The 26,266-nt window shown below is 38.5% G+C and overlaps 2 protein-coding genes across 2 annotated transcripts; one reads left to right on the forward strand and one right to left on the reverse strand.

Moving 5' to 3' along the window:
• Window positions 1-1,909: 1,909 nt before the first annotated feature.
• LOC146644339 (uncharacterized) lies at window positions 1,910-25,296 on the reverse strand. The gene is made up of 6 exons (XM_085395415.1): window positions 25,264-25,296; window positions 25,156-25,167; window positions 25,029-25,048; window positions 24,832-24,943; window positions 24,580-24,753; window positions 1,910-2,518 (listed from the first exon to the last, which is right to left on the reverse strand). Exons 1-6 carry the CDS (start codon window positions 25,294-25,296, stop codon window positions 2,072-2,074), a joined length of 798 nt encoding a protein of 265 aa, XP_085251541.1. The 3' UTR covers window positions 1,910-2,071.
• Window positions 11,304-20,734, forward strand: LOC146644340 (uncharacterized). Its single transcript, XM_085396904.1, has 12 exons — window positions 11,304-12,325; window positions 12,527-12,749; window positions 12,926-13,091; window positions 13,173-13,255; window positions 13,334-13,510; window positions 13,951-14,043; window positions 14,760-14,825; window positions 17,245-17,331; window positions 18,677-18,811; window positions 19,817-19,870; window positions 20,024-20,092; window positions 20,636-20,734. The coding sequence occupies exons 1-12, from the start codon at window positions 11,304-11,306 to the stop codon at window positions 20,732-20,734; spliced, it is 2,274 nt and encodes a 757-aa protein (XP_085253030.1).
• Window positions 25,297-26,266: the final 970 nt, after the last annotated feature.

Below are 26,266 nucleotides of genomic sequence, written 5' to 3' on the forward strand. Positions count from 1 at the left end.
ATTCAATTTGATTGGAATCTGGAAAGTTTTGCCTCAGTCAGAAATATTACAAGTCTGATCATTTAACAGTATATATCCATAATTTCGTATCTATTAAAAGAAAGCTGACACATGTGAGACTTAATTAGAGATGTAAACAGAGAGTTATGAAACCTGCAGCTGCAGAAGCCAGCGAAAAAAGAGGCAAACACAGCGCGGACCCGCCGACACATCAAAATCTGACTCTGACGCGTCGGGTCCGCGCTCTGTGTTCACGTTTGTATGCAGAATCCGTAAACCTGCTCCCAGTTACTGTTTTACTGTATGGTGTTTGACGACATGTTGTGAGGTTTAACCTGAGATGCTGGCGTTTCAGGCATAATAACGTTAATTTACAAATCGACACGGGATTTTAATGAATCAATATCACTTTATTCAATTTAGCATGGATTGTAATCAGAAAAGCGATAGTCAAAACCCACCCCTAATCAAGAACTTGCAAAGTAAAAACATGATCTATGTAAGGTAGCCCTTTTGTTATTTACAGTTAAAAAGAGGATTAGTGTTACTGTGCGCTGGCTGAGTCTGTTTCTTTTCTTAGAAATAGTTTCTCCTGCCCTGGAGAAAATCCACTTGCATGGAACAGAAGAGGCTGTGGAGTGCAGGAACCACACTGCAAGCTGGTAGATATGCAGGTATTCCTGGGTCCTGCAGACTATCACCTAAAAACAATAAACAAAATGATTTTCTAAACTGTGTAGCAATGTAATGTACGTATAGTGTCAAATACATTTTTGTAGTCTTCATCAGCTTTAATTCACATGGAAGTGTTCCTAAAGTCATATGCTGTAATGATATTTACATTATGAAAACATGATTTTGGACATTTCAAGTTTTTCACTTCGGCAGATAAAATGAATTGAGCAAAATCAACTCAAAATATTCCCACACGCCAGAACGTCCTCTCTTCCTCGCTGGCTCCATATCTGTCAGTGGAATGATCACCTCGTCGCTATCTGTCACCATCAGCACACTCCACGAATCCCGTGGATGATTCACTTCCTTATATCTGTTTGAATCAGGTACCGAAGCAGTTACGTGCGTAATGAAGCTTCGGACGTCACTGGTCACGTGACTTTTGCCAAACGAAGCAAGCCTCGACACAGTGCTTCTGAACCAGTGTGTTGTTTTTTTTTTCGACACACGCTCCGGAGCGTCAGCTTCAAGCGGGCCATCACTACCTTCAAGTTTCTTTCTTTTTTTTTTTTTTTTTTTTTGTTGATTTCTCAGAAATTCTGCTCTCCTAAAATGAATGAGCAGTTATGGATTTAAAAACCCGTCACAGCTCTGATAAATTCATCAGTAGAATCTGCAGACACACAATGTTAAAAACAATAAATTGCACAAAAATGCTGGATGTGGGAAAAAAACAAAACAACTCACATATGCAGTTTATTTATTTTATTTGTTAGAAGGTTCAATAAGCACTCCAGTTGAGTTTTCTGTCAATTATTTCATGGTTGAGACTTTACAGGATTAAACTGAAACAAGTTAGATTTTACAATGCAGAAATATAATTAGTGCTATAACTGCTACAACTATTATAACTACATGTGTAGCGCTTATGAAAGAGGTTATAGATGGGATCATAAAAGGAAAAAATGGTTTTGTTGTTTTTACTTCATGTGCATCCTGGGTATAGACCAGTATAAAGGTGTTTCTTCCCAATAATTGCTGTCTCGCATCCTTCATATTGCATTTTAAAACGTAGAAGCCTGATTTTATTATTACATATAATTTCTAACAAGCACATTATACGGAGCTGGAGAGTAAACAGTTTGAGCAAATCCACACTCATTCTGTCAGAGCATCATTTATTCATCAGAATCAGACCAAAGCAGATGTATCAGGTCACCTCTGCACCTTATGATTCTGGGGTGTAAAATTCTCCTGTCCATGTCTTAAACTGAATTGTTCGCAACACATTCATAAGATCCTTACGAACCTCTTCCTCTGCTCTCTGCCTGTTTTCAGCTGAGTGTTCGTGCACATGTTTTATTTTTAACTTCTTCCTCATTTGTAAGCAAGTTGCTCAGGCTCTCGGGTTCAGCACAGTTACCAAAGGCCAGTCTTTGGTGTCGTCTGTGTTCAAGCCAAACAAATTGTGACATGATCTGCAAGGGTTCATTTTTTCATCATTACTGAGATTAAATGCCTCACACCTGATGTCTCCAGGTACTTCAATGGTTCCATCAAAGTAATCTTTCTTGACCTTTTTTGGATAATAGGTCATCACTGCACCAGATACATATTCATCCCATTTGCTAAGACAGGAGGCAGCAATCACAATTTTCCCCGGGTTAGGACCGTTGGTGGACATGGAGACTCCGTAGTACCTCTCTGAATTTTGGTCGGTTTTGGATTTCTGGGAAATGCAGATGGTGGAGGAGACCAGAAAAAGTGGAGCAAGGTTTTTGACGAGTTCTTGCAGACTCTTTCTTATTTGCTCTTCGTTCTCTGGATTCTTCAGCAGGACAATCTGGAAATAGTTACAAATACAGCCTAAATGTTACACCAGCATCCTAGAAATGATCAGCTTCCATTTGTTTATATTGTAACTAATATTTTTATAAATATCTGACTCTAATTCATGAGATTTTTGTGATTTCTTTTAATATATAGTTGATCCTTGGCGGTCGCACACACTGGCGTATGTGTTCTGTGTCAGAGTTGAAACTCCTTTCAATGTAGTCCAAAGCATCGACATAAATATCCTTGTCTGTTACAGAGATACCAGTTATCTCACCGTGCACATATTCTCCATCCTCTTTGCTGTCCATCACACCAAAGTGTATTGTGCCATTTGATCTGATATTCATACAACCAGCTGCAAATTTAAGAACCTCTTTGGCAAACTTAGCTTGGAGTCTTGTGCGATCCAATGTAGCAGCTACAGCAAAAGACTTAAATTCGTGGCATGGCGATATCAGATTAAAAGCACCTGATTCAGGCTGCAGGATTCTGTGTTTCACATATAAAAAATCAATCCCTTCTTGATCAAATGGCCTTGGTTTACAGTCTTCCTTTGAGATTAACACACATTGTTCCTGAGAAGCGTGGTTCTCCTCAAAGACATCTTGTTCTGTCTCTGTAGTTTGTGCTGGAGGACCATCACTTACTGTTGAAACAGACTGAACCAATTTCTGACTCCTCTTTTCCTCAAACTCAGTTCTTTTGGAACCAGTAGTTTTTTTTTCTTTTCTTGACATTTTTGCTGGGAGTTGATAAGCTCATCTCTTCTCTGAATAATCAAATGAGCAGGCCCTGACTTCATGTAGATTTTTGTTTTTAGAAAGTCCTCATTTAGTGCAAGTAGGATTTGTCCATTTACTTCTTCTTCATGGAGCTTTTCTATGTACTGTTCCTTCACTCCAATTGATCTTAGCCAGGTGCTTACTTCAGATTCAGTCCAATTCTTGGGTGACTGCTGAGGTGTGTCAGCTGTGAAAGGACAAAAAAGCAAAACAAAACATGAATTACCCTATGCATAAAAACATCAGTTAAATAATATGTGTGACAATAACTTTTTTATTTAAGACAAAAACTGACAACATATTATACCGCTTCTTTATTTTGAAATTCCTTGTATATTAAAACATTTTTTCGCCGTTCCGCCTAATCGCATTATGTATGTGGCGAGAGGCAAGCTGCATACATAGTTCACCAGAGCAGAATTCATATTCTTTTACATACTATGGAGGCATTTTTTTAATTTCTCTGCAGCTTCAGACTGAAGATATCAAGGATCTATGTTCACCAAAGAAGCAAAAACATGAAGGAAAGGGAATGTCATCTGGATAAAATGTCGGCTCAAGCCTCATATCCTGAGCTTAAATTGGGGCTCTAACACATGGAAATGCTTGATGACATCCGTAACCCCTTTTCTCTAAAAACCAAGTGAGATATCTCACTGTGGGAAGTGCCCTCTGGCGTGACCAATCATGGAAGCTCTACTACCACAACGTCTCTCGAAGACGAACCAACAATTTCGAGGACACGGGGTCCACAGACATCCTTTTATAATAGCCCCTGTGCCATAGATGTGACATAGGCTTCATTCTATGAGAGGTAGCCCAGGACACAAAGAATTGGTTGCTTTTCCTAAACCCCTGAGTCCTGTTTAGCTAAATGCATAATGCGCAGACAGGACAAAGTGAATTAAGCCGCCTCTGGCTCTCATCAGCAAATGGCCGGTGGATGAAAAACTGATAGCTCCAATGGTAGACTCCCTAACCTTAGACACAAAGGTAGGCTTAGGGCACAGAGCCACCTTTCTATAATTTGGGAAAAACTGGAAAATAAAATTTATAGATCGATCGATCTATAAGGGTGCAACGATACACAAAATTCACGGTTCGGTACTTTGGTGTCACGGTTCGATATTTTTTCGATACAAAAAATGTTCATGCATTTTTAATTTGTCATTTATTAAAATTATAAATATATATTTTAACTCAAAAGTACAGTTTTTAAATTTAACCCTAACCCTTGTGCGTGTTTTTTATTTTGACAGCGAATGCGCACCTGCGGACCACTTATGTGCAGCCCTGGTTATTTAGCTCATCATATCGCAGCCACAGAAATTCTTTTGTCCATGAAACCATAAAGCTGCACTTTCTTTTTGCCATAGTCTGATTTGTCATAACTTCTCCGTTTTGTGGTAAGCTTTTCTTTGGCTGTCACTTCTTCACCCTGACCTGTCTTATTTGGCTCAGCAGAACTGAAATGCTTTTACACGCTCACTCACATAAGCTCAGCGATTCTCTGCGCGATCAACCTCTCACATGTGTAAGCTGCGGGAGATTTCACTTGTCATGTTTGCATAGTAAGCTAACGATTAATAAGACGATGTCAGAGGAATTGGTGCGCAAATTATCATCACTCACAGATCAGTGCTGTCGCTCTCTATACACAGTTCACGCGATTGCAAAGTGAAAGCAAAAAAACAAGCGCAAATTCAAACGCGACTTCAATATGTCACATATTGACAGTGGCTCACCGATGCCAATGACATAATTACCCAGCTACATTTCTGAAAGAATGCAAAAGCATTGACATATATTTTTCCTACAATAGCCCGATGGGCAGGGAAGAGAAAGATTTTGGTAGCCCGACTGAAAAAAATCGCTAGCTCCAGGACGTCGGGCTAGCGATATTGCGAGCCCTGTATCTGATTGCGGAATCACTCATCTTTGGAAAAGAGAGTTTATTACAGAGAAATGGCTCTTTCCAAAATAAAAGCTATACTATCCGCTTCTTCTGGGCTATATTCTCAGCAGCATAAGGAGAATCATGTGCTAACAGCTGTCTAAATGACTCTGCTAAAGTTAGTAGCATGCTTGCTTTTTTTTGTCTGCTTCCACTTGTCTTTGCACTACGATGATGTCGGCGTAAATGTGCAGTCATATTCGGTGTGTTCCCACTAGTGCTTTCAGGTTAATCTCGTTGAAATGACCTTAACGCCACAACACGGCAAATCTCCGTTAACGAGCTACCGCCGATCGCTCCGTGCATGGGGCTAGACGGCGCTAACACACTAGTTCACACCAATGTAATTGAGCATTGCATGGCACATCCAACATACTGTTTTACTTTAGTCCATGACTCGCTTACCTTCAGGGTCATACGTCACATGAAAACCAAAATAATTCCAAACGCCAGATCTGACCGCGGTAAAGTGAGCCGTCATTTGTGAGCCGCGGTCAAGCCAGCCGCCTCCTATCCGCCGCATAAATTTCCTTGCGCTTTTACACCAGTCTTTACGGTAGCGCCTTTTCGCTTTATGTGCCGATTGAAAGCCTATACCCGCGCACACGTGCACGCGCGCGCACAAATTACAATGTAACGGCCCGATACAGTCAATACAATTATGTCAATTTTCAAAAATTCATTAAAAATCATCCTGAGTAGTTGATGTCCAACTTTCAACACATCCCTCCTCTGGGACACCTACTGTACCTGTGTGCCAGGTTTCAGCCAGATTTACTGTAGAATTCCTCAGAAATTAAAGGGTACTTTATTCAATTCAATACAGTCAATACAATAGAATTATGTCAATTTTCAAAAATTCATTAAAAATCATCCTGAGTAGTTGATGTACAACTTTCAACAGATTCTTTCTCTGGGACACCTACTGTACCTGTGTGCCAAGTTTCAACCAGATTTACTGTAGAATTCCTCAGAAATTAAAGGACATTTATATGCAATTCAATACAGCCAATACACTACAAATATGTCAATTTTCAAAAATTCATGAAAAATCATCCTGAGTAGTTGATGTACAACTTTCAACACATCCCCCCTCTGGGACACCTACTGTACCTGTGTGCCAGGTTTCAGCCCGATTTACTGTAGAATTACTCAGAAATTAAAGGGTACTTGTATCCAATGCAGTCAGCCAATACAATTTAATTATGTCAATTTTCAAAAATTCATGAAAAATCATCCTGAGTAGTTGATGTCCAACTTTCAACACATCCCTCCTCTGGGACACCTACTGTACCTGTGTGCCAAGTTTCAGCCAGATTTACTGTAGAATTCCTCAGATATAAAAGGGTACTTGTCATTTAGAAAAAAAAAAAAAAAAAAAAAAAATACATCAGAAACAGCAGTATGCGACATTACGTGATGGCAGAGCTTCAGTTCATCCTTTGTCATTTTTTTTTTTTTTTTTTAATAAATAGGACAGGGGGAATGAATGAGAGAGAGAGGGGGAGAGAAAGAAAGAAAACCAAAGGGGAGAAGAGACGGTGAGAAGGGGGGGGAAGAGAGAGGAAAAAAAAAAAACTCCTGGGTCACCTGTATGGAGAAAAAAAACAAAAAAAAAACAAACAAACAAAAACAAACAGAGGAGACAGCAAACAACAAAGAGCAACATAATAATAGAGAAAACAAAGCACCATCACAATAAACTAGCTAGTCATAGATATCAATATTTACTAAGTAATAAACGATATTGTGCAGCACGCAAGATAGACAGCGCGCAGTGTGCTTTGAGGCAGCAGCCAAGAAAGCTTTAGTCCGCGTCTGTGAATACCCATGTGTGCATACCTGTGTGGATCAGCATGCTTGCATTCCAAAGGTTTCTCCATGTAATGATCTGCTAGGGAGTGTGGGGGGGCCACAGCCCCGTCCTCCAGGGTGTGAAGCGGGTATGGAGGAGATCAAAACTCCAGACATCCAGAGGCCCCCAGAACACAAGAGACCATGGAAGACCAACAGAGGGGCAGCCGCGCCACTGTCCCAGTAAGAGCTGAGGAGAGTCCCAGATGAGGGCTCGCCCAGCAGCCGCGGAGCAGAAGTCAGGGGGAGTTGCAGTGACGCGCCCGTGAGCTCCGCCGGCCCCCAGCTGCGCCTGAGTGACCGAGCCCTAGGCCGAGAGGCCGGGGGCACCCCACCTCCAAAGGGGCCCGAGCGAGCCCCAGGCCCCAGGCCCCGACAAGCGGCCGCCAAGGAGTGAGCCGGTGTGCACCCGGACGCCCACCCCCAGACACAAAGAACCACCAACACACCGACACCTGAGGGAGTCCGCCACCGGCAGGGGAAGTGGTGGTGGGTGGAGATAGGCCTCCAAACCTTGGAGGGCCTGAGGTGTCCCCAGAGAGGTGGCGTCTGATACCCAACCTGACATATAGACACAGACATACAGGCACACACAGACACAAACATCCATTCCCACCCTCATGCTCTCATATGCACTCACTCCACACTCAACCAACGTGGAGACAGACATAAAGAGACGCTGTACACACAATCACACTCCCCAAGCGTACTCTACAAACCGGGTCTAGGTACCCTTGCCCCTGGAGGGGGGAATTGCACCCAGACCCAGGTGGTGTTACCCTTTTCCCTGCGGTGGGGAGAAAGTCAAAGGTCATCTGTAAACACTATTTATGTGTAACTAATATCAATTATCCAAATGATTAAAATTGAACAGGCAAGTATTAACATTTCTAAATCGCGCATTATTTTACTTTTCTGAAATGCGTCCGAGGATATCCGGTGACTATTGATCCGGGACACTGATTAAGGGTGAAGGTGATAGTAGCCTATAGCCCAATGAGTCAAGTACTTGCGGTGGCGGTGTGATGCGTGCACATGCTTCAACAACTGTAGGAACTACGGAATTACAATTTTACTTGACAGTCTTAAATACACTACGTTTGTAAACTTGGAAAAGTTACGAGTTCCCGTGGTTCTGCAACAGACAATAATGAGCGACGCAAAACGACAGATAAGGTAAGCATGCAATTAGCTTAAGCCACAAGTCATTACGTTTGCCTTATTGACAAAAAATTTTATGAAGTTTTCCTTATGGCTTTTTGCTTCATATGTTATTTGCTTCCTATTACTGTTTTCTAAGTTAAATTTGGTTTTAACGTGTTTTTAAGTACTATGTATTTAGGTAGGGACACATTACGTAATAGATGTGGTATGACCACGTGATGCTCTCGGTAGCTCCTATAAACAAACAACCACTTTTAAACAACTTTGTTAGAAATAAATTTGATATTAATACATAATTTAATAACTTTTCCTATGTAGGCTTATTTCCTTGAACCCGAAACACAAATCATAAGACTGTTGCTTTGTCCATATCTTTGACTGTAATGGTGCGTTAACAATAATATGATTAGTCTGTTTCCATCCGAGACCATTTCGCTCACCCCAGTGGTTTTAAATAGGTCATTTCGAGTAATACAGGAAATATGTAAATATAACAAGTGCATGACAAAAACTGAAAATGTTATTGTTTGGCAAATACATTGAAGCCTTTGTTTTTTAATTTCTTATTTGTGTTACAGAACCTCCACATTTTCATCCTTTGGAAAGGCAAGTTTTATCCTTAAACAATATTTAGAAGTTATATTGTGTAAAAAAATTGAAATATAATTTTATAGTTGTATAGTTCTCTCTATTTTATTTGTTTTTTACTTGCATTTACAGACACGGAAAATTCGTTTGAAACATGAACATATACTAAAATGCATTGAGACTTTCTCCGAAAGACAAAACAGAAAGAAACACAGTGTTCACCGAGGAGACGCATTCTGGAGCAACGTGTGCAAAGACTTGGGAGTGCCAAACAATTATACAAATCGTAAAAAACTTAATCATGTTGCTCTGCACTACCAAAAGGTAAGCACTCTATGATATCTATGTTTAGAGTCTGAATACTACTCTGGACTTAGTATTTATCAAGGAGAGTGGCAAACATTTTTTAAGCTCTGAATTAATTACAGAGCAAAAGTTGAGTGAGCAACAGAAGTTTGTTTAGACATGAAGAACAGTGGATGAATAATAAAAATTGGGCCTTGCACAGGCACACCTAAGTATAACAAGGTGGAAGGATACAGTTTTACATTACAGATAGATGAAAATGTAATTACTACATGTGTATTAAACAGAGAACCATGGAAGTCATACACAAACCAAAAAATATCGATGTTGAAGGTGATAGTGGGACCTCCGCAGAGAACTCATCTGCTTTGGTACGTATTTCAAAACAAAATTACATGATTTCTTTGATGTTACATATATTGTTATGAATTCAAAAGTTGCATTTTTTTAAATTATATTAATGTTTAGATTACATGGTTAAACAATCATTTACACATGAATGTATTGTTTTCTATAAATTGTAGTGTAGTGGTAAGTCCATAGTGTAGTGGGGCGACCGTGGCTCAGGGGGTTGGGAAGCGTATCTGTAACCGGAAGGTCGCCGGTTCGATCCCCGGGCTCTCTGTCCTGGTCGTTGTGTCCTTGGGCAAGACACTTTACCCTACTTGCCTACTGGTGTTGGCCAGAGGGGCTGATGGCGCGATATGGCAGCCTCACTTCTGTCAGTCTGCCCCAGGGCAGCTGTGGCTACAACCGTAGCTTGCCTCCACCAGTGTGTGAATGTGAGAGTGAATGAATAGTGGCATTGTAAAGCGCTTTGGGTGCCTTGAAAAGCGCTATATAAATCCAATCCATTATTATTAGTGGTTAATAATAAACACCTAACATGAGACACATTGCATTAATGGATGGAGGCACAAAAAACATAAACCGTTGTTTTTTGAAGGGCAAATCAAAATCACAGCTTTATTTGTTGGTCACAGAAAATGAGCATACTAAACTAAACTTGGAAAATATAAACTCACACTTTGCAGAGAGGCACACAAGGAAACACACAGCTTGAGGGACGACACGACACTGACTCAGAGAGCTTTGAGTACTCTGGTTGAGCAGAAAAGCAATATATATAAATCAGTCCATTTATCATCTATGTGTGTGTGTGTATCAATCAATCTTTATTTATAAAGCACTTTTCATACAAAGATGTAGCACAAAGTGCTTTACATGGTTAAAAGCAGCCCACCCTGCCCTCCAACTCACCCCCCACACTCTCATTAACATAAAGTAAGTAAATTACTTGTATTATGTCCACACTGCAGAATACAATATTTTCATATAAAAGCCATATAAATATATATAAGGCTTGACAACACTGTAGTGTTCAACAAACATTGCTTCTTTACTCTACTAAAGAACTTGCTGTGACAACATGCAATACAGAGTAGTTGATTTCACATTTCTATTATACAGTTTCCATGCCTTTTTGCATAGGTTATATAAACATCTATTAAATTTGTAATATAGAGTAAGCTCTATGCTAAACCTTTTAAAATAAAACATGTAGTTCTTGTTTTACCTTACTATACTCATGAGTTAATAATTATTTCACACTCAGGATGAAGGAAACACTGGCGACGAAACACTGGAGATGTGTCCATCTGCAATGGAAGGAAATGAATCTCTCCATTTGCTCAAACAGGTTGGAATTATTTATTACATTAATTATAACTACTTTTACTCTATGAAAACAATGTCTCTATTTAAAAGTTATTTCTTTGTTTGACAAATAAAATGATATTCAAAGGATGTTGTGGAGGAGAGTGATGACAATGGCATTGTCCAAAACATTTCTCCTGAATTGAAACAACCCGGTGTGTCTCCATCACAATCGTCTACATCCCTCGAAAAGGTAAAGTATTTTCCACATAACATTTCTGTCATGAAATTACATCACCTATTTTTAATAAAGTCTTTCTGATGCATTATAGGACTGGAGTAGAAATTCATCAAACACAAGTGACAGTAGTAATGCTGAAGAGGAATTCTACAAATGCTCTTTGCCACAGCAGCCATGCTTTTTTTTCATTGATCAGAAAGACTGGCAAGACATAAAAAAAACACAGAAAGGGAGGCTTTTCAAAAGTATGCAGTGGACTAATGTTGTAGCCACTGGCATTAAGTCAGTACACCCATTTTGCAGTTTTGGATTTAAGAGGCATACCATCAAGACCAGTCAGTCACATTCTAAGACGGCTGTATTCTCATGTACGGGATACTGCCGTTTTAAGGATTGTCCAGTGACTGTGAAAGTGGAGGTTAAAGATGAAAAAACCCTGAAGGCTGATGTGCTTTTCCAAGGAGGTGAGGTGTGCCACAGCACAAAGGAAATAAAAACAAGACCTGTGCGTGGACAGTCCAGAGATGTAATAGCAGAAAAACTTGAAACCAAATTGCCAAGAAGTCTTTATCTGGATTCTCTAAATCAAATACCAGAAAAAGCTTTCCAAGCAGGGTGTCGGGATGAGGCTCCATCTAAAGATGTCTTGAAAAATATTGCCTTGTCCCACAGAAAAAAACAGAGACCTCATTTAAATGAGATGACCAGTCTGCAAATGTTAATAGACAGACAGCAAGGACTTCCAAACGAAGTCCTTCAGAGAGTGCTCCTGCATCCAAAAGGTATAATGCTGTGGTCCACAAAAACACTTTCAGTGTTTTACCAGCGGTGCAAAGACGACATAGTATATTTTGATGCAACAGGAAGCATTATCTCTAAAGACAATGCTTCTGCTAATCCGTACTATGTGTATGAAGTGATAGTTAGAAATCTCTTCAAGGGATCATCACCTCTACCAACAGCAACTTTTGTAACATGTGACCATACCACTGCCTCTGTTACATATTTTCTACAAGCATTTCAAACAGAGCTTACACGAATGTATGGAAGCAGGGCAAACAAAAGGCCAGTAATGATCATATGTGATGGCTCACTGGTGCTTCTCCAGTCCATTGCTGTAACATTCTGCAGAGCAAGTTTGGAAGACCTTTTGGAGCGATACTTCCAGGTTATCACAGGACAGTTAGACACGGATAACTTCAACATACCCATTCTCCACCGGTGTTTGAGTCACATCATGAAGAACGCAAAGGATCTTTGCAAAAAGAGGTATTTGTGCTCGAGTCTGTGAGTACGATTGTTATTTTTCTGTTTTAAGTATTTCTCCGGTGTTAGTGTACTTGCCCTTGTAGTTATTGTTGACTTTCTAATTCATGTCTATTATAATTATATTTTGCAATTGTTTTTTCTGCTAATGATTAGACTTTGTGTTTAGTATGCATATTGTTTATATGCTTTTTTTCACTATAGACTACAGAAACACTACAAATTTGGCATACACGTTTTTGGATTACTGGCCTGTTCTTCAAACTTGAAAGACATGGATGGCATCATTATAAGTGCAACAGTTGTTTTCAAAAGTCCATGCAGTGGACCAGAAGTGAAAAAACACCTGCAGAACCTCAAAATGCTGATCGATCAGACGGGGAATGGGGATGCTGAAGAAACAGACATCATTCCAGAGGATTATAAGGTAATTTTAAAATTCATCTTGGATTTCAATGTTTCAGATATTAATTGTGTTCATGATGTAGTGTGACACCAATAACATCGTTTTGTAGTATATTTATGTGTTTTTAAAAACGATTAAGACTTTCTTTAAAAATCAAAAGACATTGTAATCATATGATATTTCAATTTTTATTTCAGACAGATATTGTTCATTCATCACTTAAAAAGCACTTTGTCGAAGTAATTGCCAGTGCCCACCTTGATGTGACTGGACCACTGAATGTGTACTATGCACCAGCATTCATTTCAAGTATTTCAAAGTACTTTCTACCACATGCTACCTTGTGGTCAGGAATGCTGCTTGGTATGTCTTGTTTTGGTCAATCAACACTTATATGTTGTTATTTATGTGCTTTATTGATTAAAAATTATGTCTTTTCTTTAGGAGACCTTGGACGGCATGGGAAAGGCTCAGCGTATCGCTTTCTCAGTAAACGGTACAATCATGTGTCGAAGTTTAAGAAGCAGGTAGAATAAGTTAATACAGTAAAAGAAACATTATGCTGAATTCGGCCAAAGTGTAAATGATGTAATTAACATTTTCAGAACTACACTGAAGACAATCGAACGCAAGGGATAATGGAAAAAAGTCAATGGGACCTGAAAAGGATTCGCTTTGAACGAAGGCGTCTCACTAGACTAGATGACTTTGTGCAAATATATCAAAGGAAACATGATGCTCTTCTCCGAGAATATGGCGATGTAGGCAAAAAAAGGATGAAGGTGAGGTTTAAATAGGATAATTTAAATTTTGGGACAGATTTTGTGCAGTTTTTACACAACAACAGTCATTCGCACTGCTGTTTTTGAATTTATCAAATCTGTAATGTATATTCACATTCACATTAGAAATGTTTTTTTCTTTTTGTGCATTCTTTAGTCTAAAATGTCTTTGGTACTGTCATTGTGACTTTGTGTTATTAACAAACATTTTCTCAAATGCATTACATGTGGTTAGAATGACATTTCAGACGTGATAAATATAGGAGATTATTAGACTAACAACTGTAATTAAACAAAAGACAGGAAGCATTAAGCATTTTACGGTAACTAAATTTGGGATTACAGTAAATGTCCTTGACGGTTTGCATGTTTGTAATCTTTTAAACATGAAGATCAGATCTAAAAAGTATTGTTAATTATTTAAAAATTATACTTTTCAGTCTTACCGAGTGGAGACCGAGAAGTGGAAGAAAAAAAGTCGAAAACGAAAAGGCTTCTATGTAACTCCTCTGATGGGAAAACGAGTCAAACAGGTAAGGTATCATCATTTTTTCTATCATCTATGCATGTCACTAAAACATTTTCTATTAGAAAGGTTGTGTGTTCTAATCAAATTTAAATGTGTACTTTGCTTTTCTTTTTTTTTTACAATTGTTCAATTAGTTATGTAAAAAATACTGTAATCTTACTGTAATTCTCTTTATGCTCCTGTGATTTAATTCATTTTATGCATATTTATGAAAGTAAATAACGATGTTAACTATACATAAATGTACAGTAATTATAACTCATCTATGTGTTAAAAATGTTTTGTATACATCAAATAACCATGTTAAGTCCCATAATACATTTTCTAATTAAAAACATCATTAGTCTTTCACAGCTTTTAGGAAAACTTTGTTAATGAAAATCTTGATATTGTACACTCCACACATGGCAACAGCTACCCATAAAATACTTGATGTTAGTGAAATAATTATCATTATTGTTAGTTATTGCTGTTGTAGAAGACCATTTATATCACTTAAAATTTTGTTCGGAAAATGCAGTAACATATAAACACAGACAAAGACTGTATATTGTCTAAACCTATGTATGTATTAGAGATCAAGAATAATTTAAGTTCTGCTAAAGACATACATTGTCATGTGTGTTCTGTAATTAATCTGTGTTCTTCCATGTAAAGTAGTAGTAATAATAATAATAATAATAATAATAATAATAATAATAATAATATTATTTTTATAAGGATCATCAAGAAGAACCACCACACTCAGATGTGCCCACAGAGCAGACTGAAGCTGTCACTAAACAGGTTTGATATATACATACACAACACCCAGCACGCCCCTGCGGGCGGTTATTTATTTATTTATTTTTTGTATCCTTCAAGCTCGGGTCCTCTACCAGAGGCCTGGGAGCTTGAGGGTCCTGCGCAGTATCTTAGCTGTTCCCAGGACTGCGCTCTTCTGGACAGAGATCTCCGATGTTGTTCCCGGGATCTGCTGGAGCCACTCGCCTAGCTTGGGAGTCACCGCACCTAGTGCTCCGATTACCACGGGGACCACCGTTACCTTCACCCTCCACATCCTCTCGAGCTCTTCTCTGAGCCCTTGGTATTTCTCCAGCTTCTCGTGGTCCTTCTTCCTGATATTGCTGTCATTCGGAACCGCTACATCGATCACTACGGCCGTCTTCTTCTGTTTGTCTACCACCACTATGTCCGGTTGGTTAGCCACCACCATTTTGTCCGTCTGTATCTGGAAGTCCCACAGGATCTTAGCTCGGTCATTCTCCACCACCCTTGGGGGCATCTCCCATTTTGACCTCGGGACTTCCAGGTTATACTCGGCACAGATGTTCCTGTACACTATGCCGGCCACTTGGTTATGGCGTTCCATGTATGCCTTGCCTGCTAGCATCTTGCACCCTGCTGTTATGTGCTGGATTGTCTCTGGGGCATCTTTACACAGCCTGCACCTGGGGTCTTGCCTGGTGTAATAGACCCCAGCCTCTATGGATCTTGTGCTCAGAGCTTGTTCTTGTGCTGCCATGATTAGTGCCTCTGTGCTGTCTTTCAGTCCAGCTTTGTCCAGCCACTGGTAGGATTTCTGGATATCAGCCACCTCCTCTATCTGCCGGTGGTACATACCGTGCAGGGGCCTGTCCTTCCATGATGGTTCCTCGTCTCCCTCCTCTTTCTTGGGTTTCTGCTGCCTGAGGTATTCACTGAGCACTCGGTCAGTTGGGGCCATCTTCCCAATGTATTCTTGGATGTTCGTTGTCTCATCCTGGACTGTGGTGCTGACACTCACCAGTCCCCGGCCCCCTTCCTTCCGCTTAGCGTACAGCCTCAGGGTGCTGGACTTGGGGTGAAACCCTCCATGCATGGTAAGGAGCTTTCTTGTCTTTATGTCAGTGGCTTCTATCTCCTCCTTTGGCCAGCCTATTACCCCAGCAGGGTACCTGATCACGGGCAGGGCGTACGTGTTGATGGCCCGGATCTTGTTCTTACCATTCAGCTGACTCCTCAGGACTTGCCTGACCCTCTGCAGGTACTTGGTGGTTGCAGCTTTTCTAGCGGCCTCTTCATGGTTCCCATTTGCCTGCGGGATCCCCAGGTACTTGTAACTGTCCTCTATGTCTGCAATGTTGCCTTCTGGTAGTTCAATCCCCTCAGTTCTGATTACCTTCCCTCTCTTTGTTACCATTCGTTACCATATATATATATATATATGTATTTATATAAATTATTTAATTGTATCAAAGAAACTATTATTATAATTACTGATTTTACTTTACTTTATTTTATTTTTTTTTGTAAACACTAACACTTAATTATCATTTTAAAGATGTTGCTAGTAAATATTTATTAAGGGAACCTTCTAAAAGAAAAGCAAGCTTGCTTTTCATTTAAATACTTTGAAAGTAGTTCTCCCGGATGCTCCTCGAAGAAGCCTTGAAAACAACAACACCAATGGCCAAATTACATCCCTGAACAGTGACAATATATTTTGTTTTTAATCATTGGCTATAGATATAAATATTGTATATGTGGTGGGACAAAAATACAGAAAGAGAGCAATAATTACATAGCAGAAAACGGACCTCTGCGGACTGGAGAAGCTATTGTAACAAGTGCTGGGAACCTGTCTTGCCAAAAAATTATTCACGTAGTGGGACCATGTCTGCAAAGCAAACCATCAGCCAAAGATGTCACACAAGCAAAACCAATGTTGCGACAGGCCATAATCAGTGTTTTGCAAAAGGCCGAGGAGCACAAAATGTGTTCTATTGCAATTCCAGCAGTAAGTTCAGGAATATACAACTTTCCTGCCAGGGAATGTGCTGATGTGATTGTTCAAACAATCTATGACCATGTAAAAAATAAGACTAAAAAATCAGCACCATTTACAATAAATCTTGTGGACAAGGAGGAAAAAAATGCAAAGGAACTGGAGAGGGCGTGCAAAGAACTGTTGAAGGACCCATTTCCAAACAGTGAAGGACAAGGAAATCAGAATGAGGATCCAACTCCAACTTCCATAAGTCAGGTGATCATGGTTTTTGTGATATTAAGGTTTTAATTATGGTAATGTATTTTTGATTTATATCAATTTGAAAATATTAAATGCAAGGCAAAAATTACACTTTAAAACAGTGAATTAGAATATAGTAGCACACCACACATATTAAACAATATTTAAATGGTAATGTGTTTTAATTTATGATAGAGCACAGACGATATAGAACGATGCGATGTGCGAAACACCTCCAGAAAAGTACAGGAGGAAAAGGGCAACACATTGGATAAATTACAGGTAAATCAATGTGTATTATACTGTCTGTAGCTTCAATGAAATCACAACAAAAAGTCATAACATCATGATCACTAGAGTTGCTGCTATGTCATTCAGACACAGTTCGGAAACATGCAGAGGGTTACATGAGAATAACATGTGTGTAGGGTAATTTCCAATAAACCAAGTTCAAAAAAGGAGAGTCTATGGCTGACGCGTGTTCCTGGTTTCCAAAAGAAATGCTTCCAGTTGCATTATGATTTGAAGACTGTTTATTTATTACAAACTGAAGATGTAACAATGAACTCCTTCCTAAAAAAGCATGAAAGTTCCAAAAAATAGCAGTTATCCATAACTAGCTGTGCACACGGTCAGAAAACCGTGAGACTCCTAACCTCTATGTCCATGCTCCTCCCCTTCCCTCTCACACACTCACACAGGGTTTCATGCTACTATTGCACTTACATACTTAGTAAGAGGTACCCCCTTTTAGGTTCCAATCCCAAAACAGTGACTTAAAATTACTTTATGTAAACACATATTTTCACATTTATTAATCCTGAAAAGATGACTTATGTAATGAATCTATGAATTATAAAACAAACATGAACTCAATCGTAAATAAAAATATAAAGCAGACATCTGGCGCTTACAATGTGAATTTTTATGTTTGAAATTTTTGTGCAAAACTAAGGCTTATGTATTCTGTTATGATGAAAACTTTTTCTGTTCCCTTTAAACTATTCATCCTTTTTACAGCTTTTCCAAGCTAATTAATTATTGATTGTGGTAGGTAGACTGATGTCAAATTGAGTTATTAGTATTCACAAATTAAATTTGAAAGTAACAATCTTGTGCACATCAAACAACTTTTCAATAAATACTTGTCATAAAAAATGTATTAGGTCTCTATAATGGTATAACACATAGTCATTTATATGTCTTGATGAATTGTCAATCATCCTTTTTATGTCAAACTGAAAAACTTGATTCCATTCATCTGGACGTAGCTTTTTCAGTGGGAGAAAAGTTTCGTCAATCATCCAAGTGACTTCTTCAGTCTAATCTTACTGCAGTTTTCCCCCAAATTATAAAGAGAACATTATCATTCTAAGTTAAACCAGCAAACTGAAGTAATGATCAGTTGCGGGGTGAGTTGCTTCATCATAACTATGCAAATTGGTATGACCATTGATCAAGAACGACTCATCAAAGACCACTAATAAATGCCCATGAGTCAGTATGCAAATGTACATTTTGTAAGATGCGGTACATCTGGAGTTATTTGTGTACTTTTTTGACAATGTCAAAAGCATTACTTACTCTTGTGCCACAAATACAAATACACTGTTTATGTTGCCCATAGGTCACTGCACTGTGGAAAAGACAGGAAACCGAAATTGTTGTTGCTGTGATTCCATCACAAATAAAAGGGAACAACTTTATAGTTCACCACAGCGAGCTGAAATCACTGGAACCTCATCAATGGTTAACAGGCAAGGTACGTGGAAAAGACAGACTACAAAATAAATGAAGCTGTATTTTAATTACTGTGTTACATAACCTTTCAAACCAAAAATTTAATTTCCTGGTGTTTGTTTTGGTTTATTGCTATTCATAGAGCAAAAACATCACTGATCTTAATGCTGTTCCCATATCAACAACACATTTTAGCATCCACGTTACACAGTTGGAATGTTTTTATAGACAGAGCTATTGTTTATACATGCTTTAGTCTTAAATGGATTTGTTACTGTGCTGATGCACTTGAATCTTAAAAGGTTTTATACTGTTGTCAGTCACAACTCCAGATCGCTAACTTTCATGCGTAATGACCAGCATTGCTTTAATTTAAAATAAATAAATAGCCGTAAAAAATTAAAAAAATATCTATCAAATTATTTAAAAAAGTGAAATTGTCTAAGACGAACTTTCAGTCTTGAGTCACATTTTGTTATCCAGATTTTCCATGAAAACACAACTAAAGGATTTAATAATGTTCTGTGATATTGTAACTTTGATATTAATTGGAGTATATTGTTTTTTAAATCTGTTTTTATTAAAATGTGAAACGTTAATAAGCACAAAATGTTGCTTCAATCTCCTGTTCATGGCTGACAGGAGTCACCCACAGTGTGGTCTTCGGTTGATATAAACCTTCTGCCTCGATATCTGCTTTGTTGTATTTTCATAATTTGTCTTCTGTGTACTTTGGTTTTATATAGTGTTTATTTGAGTTACTGTTATTATACTGTTAGCTCAATATATTCTTTCGTTTTGTAATGTTTGACATAAACTAGCTATATTTTGATAGAGAAAATCACATATAAAATCAGTCAGCCAATCACTGAAAATGAAAGTGCGTTTGAGTGCTTTAGAGAGTAAAATTCTTACATTGATAGCACTACATTATTAATTAATCATGGATTACATATTTTCTAAAATGTAACATAATTAGCAGTTTAAGTTGACCTCTCTTCATTATTCAATGTTTTTTTTGTACAAGATCATAGAGTGTGCCCTGCATGAAATTGCCGGAAAGTTGGATTTGGGCAGTAAGGTATACATACTGAACCACTACACTGCCGGTGTCATCCTGTTCGGGAAAAGAGAAATGATGAGGAGGCACTGTTTGTCAAAGGTAATAAATACATATACATATTTCAATATAAATATATTTGTATTTTACATTGTGTTAATGCTTTGTTAACAGGTCAACTTTGACAACTACCAGGCAATTGTTTCGTTTGTGAACGTTGGAAATGTTCACTGGAAGTTCCTGGTTAGTACTAACACAAATTTTCCTCCAGAAAATTCATATTTTGAATAAAAAAAACGCAATATTATGGAATAATTAGGGTTTTGTTTTTCAAATTATGTCCTGTTAGTGCCATAAAATTTCATCCCTGGAAACCTTTTTTACTTTGTGAGACAAATGGATTCATCAAACCCAGATTTGTGGTGTCTTTGATCTCCCACTATGAAGTCCTGCGCGTCAAATGCCAGTATACTGTAATGCTAATTGTTTCCTATCATTTTCCATTAAAAACTGAAATTTACGGTATTCGACTGTAGTAAATCTTGTGTGGACAAATAAGATAATAGCAAATGGAATCTGTAAATCACCTTGACTTATTGTAATAGGGATTGATGGGGATTGATGTAATAATATCTTTTATAACTGCTTTTCCTGGGCTCATTTTAACAATCAGCTGTAATAACTGATCAAACTAGTTTTATTCAAACCTCTCAAGCATGATAAAAGACATATTTTTATCTGTAATTACTGGCTAGAGAATTAATTGTATTATCTTTTCTGTTACAGTACCTAAGTAAAGCAGACAGCTGTCTTTACCTTGTTGATCCAGCACGCAACAAAAGAGAGCTTGAAGAATCCAAAGTGGCAGCACAAAAATTCAGGTAAATGTTATTTTTTCCAAAATTAAAATTAAAAAATTATCATTTACTTTTATAGTTGTGCAGTGTTTTCCAAATTTGTAGGCCAGGCCTTATCGGTGGGCTGGGATGGTAATGTGCCTCAGTAATTACATTTTAGCATGAAAAAGTACAAGTTGGTTGTTAGTTTATTATATTACTTAATATTGTGTTAAATCACAGTATTAAGTAAACTGTATGTGTCCCAATAGTAGATGGGTCAGTCATTGGCCTTAAGAACTTGCTTTAGCAGTTTAGATGCAGCAGCTTGTGTTTGTAATGTGATGGTTGATTTTTGTTTTTTCTTTAATTATATATGACTTTCCCCTTTTTTTTTCCATTGAATTACAGTTTCTTTTATTCTGTGTGTTTTTTGGTGGTGCAGCCATATTGGCGTTGGAACTGTGTAAATAATATCAATAGTGAATTGTGATTACTGTAGATGATTTAATACAGTACTCAAAGCCAGTGCTATTTTAGTTTTTGTCTAAGTGATATCTCTCGACCGTCTTTGTTTCCCATAAATAAAGAATGTGGCATAAAATTAAGCCACATGTTATTCCAAAATGTTTTATAGTAGAGTTTTTTTCAAACTGTGTGTGCTGACATTGAACATTCAAAATAAGGTAATGACCTGCCTGTCTGGCAGCGTGCCGAGCGGGCAGATTTTGTATTCTAGTTCAGAACATTCTGTTTGCCGTCCAGCATTAAAGCTGTACTTAAGTTCAGAATTTTGTTTCCGTGAGTCTGCATTTTCTTAACTTTTCCTGCCTGGACATGATAGTATAACCCTTTCACAGGGAGTTCTTCAAAATGAGGCGTACTGCGATCAACAAGACTGACTGGGTGGATGTCAAGTTAAAAGGAGGAGTTTTGAAACACCCAGTACAGAAGGACAAATAGCTGCGGTGTGATTGTCATCTTGGTAAAGTAACGAAGACATGAGTTTCAAATAATTTTTGTGCTGATGGTGCATTATAAAATTGTGTCTGCTATAGAAAAGGAATATGACTAAATAATTTTTTAATATTTTGCTATTTACATAGATGGCAAAGGCGTTCATGGAGTCATTTCCCAACATACCAGAAATGACATTTAAAACAACAATTAAAGCAATGGCACAGCAGCGTGAAGCCATTGCTTTAAATATACTGGGAGCCTCAGGTTTGTGAAGTGTTACAGCACAAAGAAATGACTTGATTTAAATATTCATTGTCAATAACAAATTTTACTATGTTTGTACTAGTGTTCGAGGCAGAAAACAATTGCGCCATGTGCTCAACTCCAAAACCACCTTTTCCAGGGCTTTCAATCACCAAATGGGTAAGACGGATTTGTAATTGGGGATATTATTTCACAAAATCTATTGTGTATAGTTGCTTTTGTTATTTGGTTTTTTTGTTTTGAGGAAGAGGGGAAATATAGCCTTAACTAGCATGTAAATTTTTTTTTGGTTTGTGTGTCAGTTATTTAGAATAGTTGATAATGAAAAAATATGCAATACATACTAATGGCAGATTAATAAAGATATTAATGTTAAATCATGTGATTAAATAATTTTTTGTATTTTTGGTTTGTTGAAAATTCACAGATCCAGTGTGACAGCTGTTCAAGGTGGTTTCACACACAGTGCCTGCAGATGAACACTGAGCTGTTTCAGAAGGCAGAGGCTGCAGAATGGGAGTGCGCTCTCTGTGAAAAATAAATACTTGTATTTATTTTATAAAATGTATATAAGGTTGAATAATGTCATGTAAATTATTATTTGTATTGATAGAAACTAAGGAACAGATGTAAATTGTTTTTATACATTTTGTATGTGTACATATGTAGGTTATGTATTTCCGAAATGTAAATAGAGCTTGTTCGTTTAGATTTTGTATTCCATTCTTTTTCATGTTAATAGCTTTTGTAAAAAATTACACTAAGTTTAGAAAATAATGCGATTCTCGCACTTTGGGTTTGTGACACAACATTTTTTGCATTAGTTTTGGTATTTGTTGATTAAGATTACTATTGATCAATGTATGTAATTCTTGTTTTTGCTTTTATTAGTTAGTATTTTTTATTTGGCGATACTTTGTTATGTTCTTCTAATTCTCCCAGACACCTCATAGTTGCTCATTCTTTACTGCTTTGTTTAAATAGATCGTTTCGTGTCACCTACCATTACAATTCATTCCAATTGCCCTTGTTTGTTAATGTGAGGTATACATTCGTCATGTTTCCTGTTTTAAGAGTCTGTTTTCCTTTCTCATGTTCAAGTCTTGGGTGTACCCCTTCATATTTTATGTCATACTGCTGGTCGCCATCATGTTCAGGTCTGTAGTAGTGTTGACATAGTCACAGTAATATTAATAACAGTCGTATTTTACTCTCGCCCATTTCAGGATTAATTACAGTTATTGTAACAAATTGCTTTTGCCTTGTTGTATGTTCAAGTTTCTTCCAGCACACAGGTACAGTAGGTGTCCCAGAGGGGGGATGTGTTGAAAGTTGTACATCAACTACTCAGGATGATTTTTAATGAATTTTTGAAAATTGACATAATTCTATTGTATTGACTGTATTGAATTGAATATAAGTTTCCTTTAATTTCTGAGGAATTCTACAGTAAATCTGGATGAAAATTGGCACACAGGTACAGTAGGTGTCCCAGAGGAGGGATGTGTTGAAAGTTGTACATCAACTACTCAGGATGATTTTTAATGAATTTCTGAAAATTGACATAATTCTACTGTATTGGCCGACTGCATTGAATACAAGTACCCATTAATTTCTGAGGAATTCTACAGTAAATCTGGATGAAACTTGGCACACAGGTACAGTAGGTGTCCCAGAGGGGAGATGTGTTGAAAGTTGTACATCAACTACTCAGGATGATTTTTAATGAATTTCTGAAAATTGACATAATTGTAGTGCATTGGCTGTATTGCACTGAATATGAGTTTACTGTGATTTCTGAGTAATATTACAGTAAATCTGGGTAAAACCTGCCCCAGAGGTAAAGTAGGTGTCCGAGAAGAGGATTGTGTTGAAAGCTTGGCATCAACTTTTAAGAATGATTTTTAATGAATTTTTGAATATGCAACCAGACTGTCACGATGGCTGTATTGGGCTGTTCCATTGTAATTTGTGTGCGCGCGTGCGTGTGACTGTTCACGCACGTGCATGTGTGCGCGAGTCTAGGCTTTCAATCAGGATATAAAGCGAAAAGGCGCTACCGTAAAGACTGGTGTAAAAGCGCAAGGAAATTTATGCGGCGGATAGGAGGCGGCTGGCTTGACCGCGGCTCACAAATGACGGCTCACTTTACCGCAGTCAGATCTGAATGAGGTTCAATTTGCCTGTTGCAAGTAGAGCTTAACTTCTGTCTCGCTAGCTTGCCCTGCGCTCTTCCTTCTGACTATGCTGTCTGTGTTGAGCGCTCAGTGGATCTGCGCTCGACAGTGCAGCCTAGGCGGAGTAGTCGAACGCAGATTCACTGAGCGCTCAACACAGACAGCATCGTCAGAAGGAAAATTGATAAAATAAATTACAAATGTTGTATTGTTCGATACATATGCGTACCGAACCGAAAGCACTGTATCGAACGGTTCAATATCGTTGCACCCCTAATATATATATATATATATATGATCAAGATGTTTAGTCTATTGAGTTATTTAGCTATGCAGGACAATTGGATGCTTTTTATTTAGATAAGAGATGGAGTGGAATAGTTCAAAATATATCTAATTTCAAATCAACAAGCAAAAATCCATCTTTGTTTCTTACTTTCTTTAAAACGGAAGTTTGACAGATTGACTGAAAATGTGAGAACAGTCATCTTACCGTGTCGAGCACACAGGAGAACGGACTCCGTCTGGGAAGCTGAGTCAGATAGAATTGAAAAGGTCTGGGAAATTTTTCCTTTAAGGCTTTCAAAATATCACCATCAGAGATTATTTCTTCTGGAGAAAAAGGGATTTTATTGATTTTGCCCAAAAAGAAGATGCTGTGAAGAATCTGTTGAGGGAAAACACATTTACTTAATGTTACAAGTGACATAACAGGACAGTGTTAAAGGTGCCAAAATTAACCCACCTCATCCACTAAGTGTTTACTTCCTGGGGCCATGTTAGACCAGTCATCCATCTTCATGATAATCTTGTAGGCATTTTCTCTGAAACCTTGAGTTTTCAGAAATTCTTCTTTTCTAAAATGATAATGAGTGAGCTGTTAGGGATTTAAAAACACAAGAGGTCTGATAACTTTGGCTTCAGCAGAATCTGCAGACATACCTGTTTTGCTCTTGGTCAGCCTATTTTGAACATGAGAGAAAACATTTAATTTAATATTGACAGAATAAAATAACTATCATTGGTGGCAGAGAAGATGACAGTGAAGAAGTGAAAAGCTGCTACTCACCATTGCTGCAGTCTAAGAATGAAACGGAAAGCACAGAGCGAGCAGCCTCCGCCTTAAAATGGTTCCTCATGTGATTTAAAGAAGACCAGCCCTGCACTGGACTCTTACTCTACTGTAGAAAACAGCTCCACGGGAGAGCATGCGAGCAACTCTCCTAGTAATAGCTAGTGGAGGTTAATATGCACCCGCTGATCACTTTGTTACGTTCCCCTGGGGGGGGTCTAGGCGGTGAGGGGGAAGTAACAAAAGTGACCGGGTCAGAAAAAGGAGTCAGGGAGGCGAAACAGTTAAATAAAACAGTTTTATTGAAGTAATTCAACTAAAAGAGACGGACAAGCCGTTATCACCATAAAAGAAACACAAACAAAACTCAGGCGTTGGTCAAATAAAGCAAAAAGTCAAAAGGAAAGCGCAGCTCACTAGCTGGAAACCACACTACACAGCTCACTAGCTGTACCCACACAAATGGCACTCTGGCCCAGAGCTCACCCTGCTCTGGGCTTAAATACCTTTAATCGCTGATGGGAATCAGCTGTACCGGCGGGAAAGGTGGCATCTCAGGCAGGAGGTAGTGGGACACGCCCACACAGGCACCCTCAGGAGAGAGAGGCCCTGCTAGGGCCGTAACACTTTGTTTATCATTTGCTCTCCTGGGCCCTATTTCAGGAAGCCGGTTTAGAAAACTCAGAGTGAAAAACGATACTCAGGGTATACTTACTCAGAGTTTGCACTAAACCGGCTTCCTGAAATAGGGCCCTGGTCAGAGACTTCATCATTTCTTCACTACCAGACACACTGGACCCACTACAGTTCGCTTACCGTCCAAATCGTTCCACAGACGATGCCATCTCTCATCTCCTCCACACATCACTCACTCACTTGGACACTAGAAGGGGGAATTATGTTAAAATGCTCTTCATAGACTACAGCTCTGCATTTAACACCATAATTCCCTCCACACTCACCACCAAGCTGGAGCATCTGGGACTCAGCTCATCTATGTGTCAGTGGATCTCCAACTTCCTAACTGGCAGACCACAGGCAGTAAGGATGGGCGGACATGTCTCAGCCTCCACCACTCTCAGCACTGGAGCCCCCCAGGGGTGTGTCC

Source organism: Rhamphochromis longiceps, linkage group LG22 (assembly GCF_057381845.1).
Source record: "Rhamphochromis longiceps isolate RC_006_pf linkage group LG22, R_longiceps_female_GT1.1, whole genome shotgun sequence".
In the NCBI taxonomy this organism is placed as follows: Eukaryota; Metazoa; Chordata; class Actinopteri; order Cichliformes; family Cichlidae; genus Rhamphochromis; species Rhamphochromis longiceps.

Excerpts from the sequence above, each read along its gene's own strand:
- LOC146644340 (XM_085396904.1), top strand. The coding sequence starts at position 11,304 with ATGCAGTGGACTAATGTTGTAGCCACTGGCATTAAGTCAGTACACCCA. Across the intron at positions 14,044-14,759 it reads TGGGAAAACGAGTCAAACAG|GATCATCAAGAAGAACCACC; the intron begins GTAAGGTATCAT and ends TATTTTTATAAG. Across the intron at positions 19,871-20,023 it reads AGTTGGATTTGGGCAGTAAG|GTCAACTTTGACAACTACCA; the intron begins GTATACATACTG and ends CTTTGTTAACAG.
- LOC146644339 (XM_085395415.1), bottom strand. The coding sequence starts at position 25,296 with ATGCTCTCCCGTGGAGCTGTTTTCTACAGTAGA. Across the intron at positions 24,754-24,831 it reads GTAAACACTTAGTGGATGAG|ATTCTTCACAGCATCTTCTT; the intron begins GTGGGTTAATTT and ends TTCCCTCAACAG. Across the intron at positions 2,519-24,579 it reads TCTCCTGTGTGCTCGACACG|ATTGTCCTGCTGAAGAATCC; the intron begins GTAAGATGACTG and ends AACTATTTCCAG.